General features: G+C 33.9%; 1 protein-coding gene across 1 annotated transcript in view; it reads left to right on the forward strand.

Annotated features, from left to right (window-relative positions):
• The window catches only part of FAM174A (family with sequence similarity 174 member A), a 38,891-nt gene extending 32,929 nt beyond the window's left edge, over positions 1-5,962 (forward strand). Inside the window, exon 3 of the mRNA XM_045565966.1 lies at positions 5,526-5,962. Coding sequence (XP_045421922.1) covers positions 5,526-5,529 — 4 coding nt within the window. The 3' untranslated portion in view covers positions 5,530-5,962. The remainder of the gene's footprint in view (positions 1-5,525) is intronic.
• The last annotated feature ends 4,394 nt before the right edge of the window (positions 5,963-10,356 follow it).

Genomic DNA, 10,356 nt, shown 5'->3' on the forward strand with positions numbered 1-10,356 from the left:
AAACTTAGTAGCACACACAGCCCAATATGTTACATACCAATTTTAATTACATTGGAAGCCATCAAGGCATTAAATGTTGTAGTTACCTTTTTGTTTTTCACATGAGACTACATCTGAAATAGATTTATGTGTACTTGTTATACATGTCACTACCATAGCATGTAGTTGACCAAGAATATATATAACATTCTTAATTTTTCTACATCTTACATTCTAATGGTGAAAAACTTGAACTTTCCAGTTTCAGTTAGTTCAGTTATCTCCAGCTTAAACTTTGTCAATTCAAGATTTAAATATCATTAATAAAAGATTCTACCCCTCTTTTCCCCTGTCTTTTTATTCTAAATTGATATAAGTTCTGTGGAGACTTACACCATTATTCATTTAGTCTAAGACACTATTAATTTTAAGCAGACCATTAAGAAAGAAAAAAATAGCTGCCAATTTAATTATGAAATAATGTAACAGTTTTTAGTTTTGTAAGAATCATGCACACTAGCCTCTCAGTACTTTTACAGCATGCTTCCTTTCTGAAGAATTTGTTGTCTTCTACTTTCAGTTGCATTGATTGGTATGTAACAGTTCCTCAAAACAGAAACCAGCAGAGTTTCATTTATCTGGGGTATCTTCCAATCTCAAGAGACATGTTTGTTTCTTGGCAAGAATATATGGAATTGATGCCTTTGTTCAGTGATAAATATTTGCTTCAATAATATTAAATTATAACTTTCTATTCTCTTTCATGTCTGTCTACATGTACTGTAACTGCCTCAGTGGTAATTGATGATATAATCTTTTTAAATGTATTTTAAACATCATTAAATTCATTCTTTATAAAACCAACAATATATGTAATTCAGTTGAAGTGACAATGCAGAGCTCTTTGACTAGGATATATAGGCAATGGCAACTATGTAAGAAATTGCCACCTGATAGCTATTGTAAGATGCCATCAATACTCAGGACATAAAAAGTAGTCAGAGGTGACTTCACTCCCCCCACTGGAATGGTGACTAAGTAGATAACATTATGATTATTTAAGAGGATAGTGAGAAAGGCCAGGTTTAAGGCTGGAAGATGATGGGTTTAATTCTTCATGTGCTAAAAATATGTCCTATGGGGCATATAGATGAAGAATATCTTCTTCAGTATTGAATTTGGTCTGTGGTTTAGTCATACCAGGGAGGGATTGCAGAATGGTGATTTCATATAGTACATAGTAGGAGCTGAACAGGATGAAAACATCCAGGATAGCATTCTGAGGAAATCCTCACTCAAGGAATGAAATACGCTAAGTGGGAGAACTGGTCAGACAGTCTTATAAAGAAGTTTAAGAAAATTTGAGAAATGATATGCTAATAATATGATAGGTTCTAATAGGCAGTTCTGGTTATTCACATACTTGGTGAGGTTAACTGAGTCTCAAAATACCTTTGTGAAGCCATACATTAAGAAATTCTTCAGGCTGGGCACGGTGGCTCACGCCTGTAATCCTAGCCTTCTGGGAGGCCGAGGCAGGTGGATCGCTCGAGGTCAGGAGTTCGAGACCAGCCTGAGCGAGACCTCGTCTCTACTAAAAGTAGAAAGAAATTATCTGGCCAACTAAAAAATATATATAGAAAAAAATTAGCTGGGCATGGTGGCGCATGCCTGCAGTCCCAGCTACTGGGGAGGCTGAGGCAGTAGGATCGCTTAAGCCCAGGAGTTTGAGGTTGCTGTGAGCTAGGCTGACGCCAGGGCACTCACTCTAGCCTGGGCAACAAAGTGAGACTCTGTCTCAAAAAAAAAAAAAAAAAAAAAAATTCTTCATATGCTAAGTACTTCTCTATTAGAAAACTTGTGGTGCTACGTGATGTTCCTTAGGTTCTTATAAGTCAATCCAACGTTCAAGAGGCTATTTAGTGATAGAGTTTAGATTAAGTTTTAGTTATTTTATGTTTTTCCCCTAATACATGAAACTGCAATTTTGATTTTACACATTAATTTTTTACAATCCACAAGTTCATTATCAAAATGAGCATGAGTTTTAAAAATTAAAAAGACAAGGGTTGTGTAAAATGAAGTCTATGTGTTATATTGTTATCGTTTTTTAAATAACTTATAATACCTTTTTTAAAAGGTTAAATTTACTCTCAAAGTAAAAATACATTGGAACCTCATTAGCTTATACTAATGATTTAGAGACCTTTTATAGATTGCTGACTAAAGATTCTAATAAAACAAGATGAAAAAGAGCATTACTCATTTTCAGACATATTTCTAATAAAGTTCTAAATGTTACTGATGATTATAAAGGAAGATTTATTAAGTTTGCAAAATCTCCATACCTTTGGCTATTCTTTTGGTTTGACTAAATGCTTTTGATTGTGATGGTTGTTATTAGAAGTTTCTTGGAAACCAAAATTTGGACTAAGCAATAGAAAAGCAAGTTTTATAATTTGAATTAAGATCTATAAAATGTGTGTGATAAAAATGTAACTTTATATTACCATAAACTAGTCAATAAGAGAAAAATGGGCAAATTTACCCCATTGTATGTATGTATTGAAAACTTTGCCTTCTGTATGGATAATTTTTGTTACTATATCATAAATATCCAAAGCTTTTACTGTTTTCTAAAGTATACTTCCAGGCCAATACCTTTAAGGAATCTTCGTTTCTGAAGGCTTAGAAAAACAGGATCAGTTAAAGAGTTTTATTTATAAAAACTATAGAAATGAATAATTATACAGTTGACCGTTGAACAACATGGGTGTTAGATGTACTGACCCTCCCATGCAGTAAAAAATCCATATGTAACTTTTGGACTCCCCCAGAGCTTAACTACTAATAGCCTGTTGTTAACTGGAATCCTTACCAATAATAGTCAATTAACACATATTTTGTTGAGTAGGCTGGGAAGGAAAAAGAGGAGGAGTTGGTCTTGTTGTCTCAGGGGCAGACTCTTGCAGAGGCAAAAGAGGTGGAGGAGATGAAAGGGGACGCAGGAGAGGCAGGCATATTTGGTGTGACTTCACAGAAATACATCTGACTTTTTGCTTTTTCATTTCTCTAAAAATATTTACATGTTATGCAATACCAGTCCTCCTTCCACCATTTGCCTTAGTTTCAGTGCCTGTATCATAGAAGAGTCCATGTCATAAAGAAGTCAAAGGCAGTCTTGAATAATCAGAATCCTTCTGCTAGATTGTTTAATGTCAATTTGTTTTCTGGCACTGCAGCTTCTACATCTTCTTCATCATCTGGCACTGGTTCAGAAGTACTCATTTCCATCAGGTCATCTTCTGGTAATTCCTCTGGTGTGGTGTCTGTTACCTCTTACATTTCTCAAAGATGTATATCTTGAAACTCAGCAGCCCCTACTTTTTTTGCCATCTCCACAGTCTCTTTCATGATTTCCTTGATTGGCTCTGTTGTACATCCCGGGAAGTCATGCACAACACCAGGACACAGATTTCTCCAGCAGAAATTTATTGCTTTAGGCTTGATGGCTTTCACAGTTTTTTCTGTAATGATGATGGCATCCTCAATGGTATATTCCTTCTAGACTTCCATGATGTTCTATCAGGATTCTATTTCATAGCATTGACAATCCTTTCTATACAGCACCATGGGTAATGAGCCTAAAAGGCCCTTATGACCCCTGATCTAGAGGCTAAATTAGAGATGTGTTTGAGCAACCCCTTTGTTGCCTTTGGTGGTCTGGGTGGCCAGGAGCATTGTCCAGTATCAAAAGAAGTTCCTAGCAAGGTACTTCCTGACTTCAGGGACAAAGTGTCAATGGAGCCAATCCAGAAAAAGAGTTCTTATTGTCCAGGCCTTCTTGTTTTACAACCAGAAGACTAGAAGCTGGTGTTTACCTTTGTTCTTCAAAGCTCAGGGGCTAGCAGCTGTACAAATAAGGGCAGTACTCTTCATAAGCATTTGCTTTTACAAAACAGTAGAGTTGGCCCATCCCTTCCTGCTTTAAATCCTGGTGCTTGCTTCTCTTCCTTAATAGTAAATATCCCTTGTGGCATTTTTTTTTTCCCCCCAGAGCCAGGGCACTTTTATCTGCATTAAAAAGCTGTTCAGGCAGCTATCCTTTCTCTTCAGTGATTTTCTTTGTGGGGACTGTGCTCCCTCTTGGTCAGCAGAAACTCTTTCTCCTCTTATCTTGACATTTTTTAAGCCAAATCTCTTTCTAAAATTATCAAACCATCCCTAGCTGGCATTAAACTCTCCAGCTTTAGATCCTTCATCTCCCTTTTGCTTTACATGGTCACATAATGACTTTTCTTTTTCTTGAATCATATTAGAGTCTATAGGTATGCCTTCCTTATAGCAATCCTGCAACCACATAAAAGCTGCATTTTCAATATGAGATAAAAAGTTATTTTGTAAAAAGTGCAAGACCTGCTGGCATAGCGGCAATATCAGTTTCTCAAATTTCCTTTTCTTAAATAGTCCTTATGCCGAATTCATTTGTTTTGAAATGGCAGGCAACTGCCACTATAGGCCTCAGTCTACAGTACATACCAAGCAATTCAACTTTTTTTTTGATGTCATGACTTTCTCTACTCCTTGGGAGCACTTCCAGCATTACTAGTGGCACTTCGTATGAGTCCCATGGTGTTATTCAGCATTTATGGTATTGTACTAAACACAATGAAAAATATGTAAGAACCATAAGCAAGAGGTTACTTTTACTGTGATACACAATTTACTGGAGAGGCAAACTATTCACATGGAAATGATTAGTGTCACATGCATTTTAACCAAATACACTTGAGCTTACCCGAATAGCAACAGGAGGTAACTACAAAATTACTCTAGTAGTATAGTATATACTAAAGTTAATTTTATACGGTTATGATTTAATGCTACATCTTTACATTTGCTTACATTTCTCTCCAACCGTGAATGGTGCCATGTATGGTCTATAAGTGTATGTGTATGTTTTGGTGAATCTTAACTTTTTGTAATAGATTTGTATATATTTTATGGCAGCAAATGGTAAAATAGGTTAGTATCTGTATATATTTTATGCATTCATGACATACTTAACTTTTTCTTAATTTTTTTTATATTTCTAAGCTATTAGGTTTATCCAGAAGTTTTTGCAAATTGTTGCAAATCTCCAAAAAATTTTACAATATATTTACTTTAAAAAATCTGGGTATAAGTGGACTCTATGCAGTTCAAACTCATGTCACTCAGAGGTCAACTGTATTATATAATTGAGTCAACTAAAGTCATTTATGATTATTAAATGAGGGTATAACTTTATCATGAATATGTCATAGTCTTTACTCACAGTAGTTATATACAAATCCCTTTGAAAAGTTTTAATTATAATTCAAACAACATTATCTGAAATATTTGATCTAGACAAAATCATTTATTTTATTGGTATCCTTTATTATAATTCCTTTAGATTAAATACTTTGATTATATTCTTCCTTCTCCAAATCTTTCTGAATATTTTTAAATGTGTTTAAATTGTTCCAGAAGGAGTACTTATATGGTATTTTTCTTTCTTGCAGATAAGAATGTGCCTTTTGATGAGAGGACTTCATCTTTCTATAGTGAAGAGCAGAGTTTCTATGTTTAAGAAAAAAGAAGCCACTGTATCCATGGGGGAGGGTATTTAAGTTAAAAACATTATGACAAACTTTAATTTGTTGTTAAAATAAATATTCTATCATTTTGTTATATCTTTATATGTATAGAAGTGTTATATTAATGGGCTCAGAGTTGTTGGAGATAAGCTGTACTATAATAGTTTACCTATTTGAAAATTACTTTAAAGTGGTGTTTTCTGATCAGTTTTTGTTTTTTGCTTACCACATGATTGTAAACTGTTTTCTTTTATGTACCTATCAGTTGATGTTAATTATTTTTTGCTGTTGTCGTATTTAAAGAACTGTAAATCCCAACAACCAACTGGTGTGTAAAAATAATTAAAATTTTCCTTTACTGATATCTATTTCCCATTTTTGTGGGGAAAAAAAGGCAAATTTACTACTTTGTGTCGGGGTTTTTTAAATATTAATAAATGTCTGAGTTATTATATAAGAATTAAAATTCTTTTAAAGTAGTACAGATAATATGTTTATAAAATAAACCTAAAGACTATAGAATTATATATTAATATGTATTTTTATATGATTTCTAGAAAAATCTGTCATAAAAGGGTTATTATATTTTGTCAACTTCCATGTACAAATAAGATACCTACTTTGATTAATTATTTCAGAAATCTGTGAATTTTAAAGCCTTTTTATTTGTTTATAATACAGTGAAATAGAAATGGCAATAATGGCATGGTTCAAAGCCTCTATCATGTTAGAGTATAGGAGAGTGAGGAATTAAAATACATGCACAGTCTTTGGAGTCAGACAGACGTGTATGCAGAAACTGACTTCATTATTTCTAAACAAATTATTTAACCTCATTGAGTTCAATTTTTCACATTTTAAAAGTTCGAGAACTTACAAGAAAATCACAAATTCAGTAGCTTATTGGGTCCAGAAGGTAATTTAAACGTGTGTGACAGTCAGGATACAATAGGTCATAGAGAGTTAAGAGATGATTCCCAAAGTGGGTTGCAACAAGAATTTATTTCTCATTCATGCTGCATGTTTGTTATGGATTGCGATTCTGCTCTTCATTTTCTCCAGGAACGAAGCTAATGGAGAAACCTCTACCTCTAGTATTGTCTCATAACTAAACATGCACACATGATGAACTGCATGCTAGCTCTTAAGCTTCTGCTTCAAGGTGACATATTTCAATTTCACCTACATTTTATTGGCCAAAACAAACCCTAAGGCTGTTCCACAGTTTAACAAGGCAAGGATAGATAGTCCTCTAGCAAGGAAACAAATTGGAGTATTTGTCCATCCAAAATGCCAACTTTATTTTTACTTGTATGCCAACTGGCTTTCCACAATAAGTCAAGTCACCATGATGTTTGTGTGCGTGTGTGTGTATGTATACATAGATATAAAAAAATGTGTGAGCAGGGACTAAAGTGGGAGACATTTCTACTTAAGGAATCATCCTCTCTTCAGTTCCAACTAATAGTTTATACAGGAAAATACTTGTCCGCTATTATTAAACCTTAGCTTTTGATTTCCAAGAGAAGGCAAGACTCCAGATTTCTTAAAAGAAATTTCCCTCTTTTAAAATGTTATTAACATAAAACACATGTTTTGATGAAATTTAACCCAAAAGCTCACATTTTGTAATATGGGAAAATCATAAAGTATCTTTGAAACAGTAATAATTCATTTAATAGCTATCATTTATAAGGTGGCTTTTGCTTTAAAACTAATGGGAAGTAAGAATCAAATCTACCAAAGAGTAAAAATTCTAATAATTAAGGCAACCTAAAGTAATGATCATTTTTATAAATGGTCTTCAAGTTGCTTTTAAAGGGTGTATTATTAAAATGTTTTGACAATGACAGCAACTTTATTAGAAATATATAATTTCTCTAGATGACTATATTATAAAGGATAACAAGCATGCTTATTATATATCTGAAGTAAGTATATATATATTAGATGAAATGGTTAGGATTTTCACCTAAAAAGCTATATGTACATTTTAAAATAGTGTTATCTTAGATGTTTTGAAAACATGTTACTATTCTCCTTTTCCATTTTATACTTCCTTTTAGCTATTTTATTAGTAATAGCATAACCTAGGAATTAGAGATCAATAGAGCTATTATAATTGAATTTATATCTCAGGAAGAGAATAAATGGGGAGAAAGGATAGGTTTTAAAGTAATTTATAGATGCTCTACTCTTTAGTTGGAAATTTCTGACCAACCACTATGTGGGACTAGAAAATCAAGTAGCTTCTTTCTGCCCAATTTCTCTTAATTATTAGGTAAGTAACTACTGCTATGAAAACCAACCCCTTAGCTAGGTGTTCAACCTGCACCTTGTTGCCTTCTAGGTAGTTCTGGGGGTTAGTTGCTTTACCAAGGATGTAATCCATTACCCTTTATCACCTATCCTCTCACCTCTCCCCAACCCCCGTTTTTTTGTTTGTTTGTTTTTTAATGTTTTCCCTTTGGTACTTCGGTTTGAATTGCATTCCTTTTAATTTGTTCAGTGTAGTTTCATCATTTTTACCTTATTTTCTATTGTTTGTTTTTTCTTTTGTTCTCTGACTACTGCTATTAAGTGAAGCAATAAAGGAAAGCAAGTTTGTTTCTCTTATGTTGAGAAGTAAAAAAGAACTTATAAGAAACATAAATGAAGGGACAAATGCAGTTAAATAATCCATTCCATAAACACAGGCAATTCGAGTACTTATTTCCCTAAATACCCGGTGGCTATCCTATCACTTTCAAGGATGTCTTTTATAAATAGCTTTATATTCTGTGACTTACAAGAATCAAGTAAAATTTATTCTTAGTACAGATTATGCTTGATTTACTAAAATAGATGTTATTTCCCTTTCTTTGACACTATTAATCCCTTGCATCAGAAATTAAACATTTTAAATTCATAGTCTCCAATGTATTTTTCCTGTCCATGCCAATAGTATGTTGCAAGGCAGGAGGTAAAAGTGAAGAGAAAAAATTTTAGGAGTGACCCTCCCCAAAACTTTCATGTCTGGCTGGTTACAAAACTATGGATGCTGCATCTCCCATTGAAAGATCTTATTATAGATCCACAACCGAGTATCTATAGCCAGGTACCTGACTCTATTTTTATATCAGATTCTAGGACATATTTTTGTATTTGCTCCTCTCTGTATTCTTGCTATACAGGTGCCTTCAGTACCCATGCCATGTCACCAGGAATAAGTTGAAATTGCTCAGGTAGTTTTTCCTCAAATAGGCTTTTTGAAGCAAAATAAGCTACATCTCTGACAGTTATTTCTCTTAATCTGCCGGGGTCCTTTTGGGGGCAACCTGGGCCCACCTCTATTATTATTACCTAAAAAGGAGTGCAAGTTCATGTCATCCTCCTACTCCGCTTGCTCCTTTGCCTGAAGAAAGTTCTTGACTTAGAGTGCAGCTTAGGCTGATTTTTTTTCTAATCCTTTATCTACAAAGCAGGAAAGATGTCAATCTTTAAACTCTAGACTTTAACTCTTCTTCTTTTGTTCTACATATTTTTCTCATTGAATCTTGAATGGATGAATATTGGTATTCATCCATTCAGGCTCCAACCTCCCTCCTTAAAATAGAACATACTCTATTATTTGTTTGTTTGTTTTTGCAACAGGATAGATTATTCTTCTCACTCAGCCTCATAAAGAAATGTATCTTTGAACCTTTCAACTGAATACTCAGACTAATTTTCTATTTTTTGCACAGTACTAAGAAGCTTCTCATGGACCAATAGCTTCTCATGGATGAGTCAGCTAAAGTATAGGTACACTAGTATCAGTGTTTCCAGTGAGGTCCAGAATGTCTGCAGATTTACCTGTTTTCCAGCAACAGACATGTGACCTTTGATTAGTTGTTCTTGGCTTGTCATATCTGCAATACACCATACTCAGAGCTAAGGATTTAACAAATCCTAAGGTCTAAAGTAAAATCAGTAAGTATGATCTTTCAGAAAAGACATATTCTGGGACATTTCTGCTGATAATTATTCCTTTCTTGGAATGTGGCTACCTAAGCTCCAAAAGTAAGCATCCCAGTGGTTTGGCTTGCCTTTTCCAATGAATTTTAATATTTCATTTTCAAAGTATGTGAATTATTTAAAAATACCTCATACTTTTTTTTTAACTCTGTAAGATAAAATAGACTTTGATAAGTAAGGGTAGATTAATCAAGTTTATTTCTCACATCCACAGGAGTCTGTTGCTTAATTGCTTCTAATTTAGTTGCCTATCAAAGCACTGACCATTATTTCTAACAAAGGCACCTAGTTTGGATATCTGTTCATAGTTTTATTTACCTTTAACTCCTTTATGATATAAGTGGTATCTGATGACCTGAAAGCCAAAAAAACCTGTTAGCAGGAGCAAAGGGATTCTTCATAGAAGTGTTTTGGAGCAAGATGACTTCTATAGAAAATGTGATGGTTTCTAGCCTATGGAAATATTTTTAAAATATGCATGTGCTGGTCCCACACTCAAGGATTCATATTATGTTATCATAAGGAGTGGCCTAAGCATCTATAACCATCGAAAAGCTCCACAAGTGATTGTCCCAGGATGGAGAACCTCTGCCAGTTTGAAGATAAATCACACTGTGATTTAAAGCAGAGCTTCAGAAACTACCAGATATTGTACTGAATTCTGGCTCCAGTATTTTTTCCATCTTAGTTATCTTCAATATTTCTTTTACCACAGTCTACTGTTTTCCACATACAATTAACACTTTAGAGTAATTGTGTT

The sequence above is a fragment of the Lemur catta genome, chromosome 12 (genome assembly GCF_020740605.2).
Source record: "Lemur catta isolate mLemCat1 chromosome 12, mLemCat1.pri, whole genome shotgun sequence".
Classification (NCBI taxonomy): Eukaryota; Metazoa; Chordata; class Mammalia; order Primates; family Lemuridae; genus Lemur; species Lemur catta.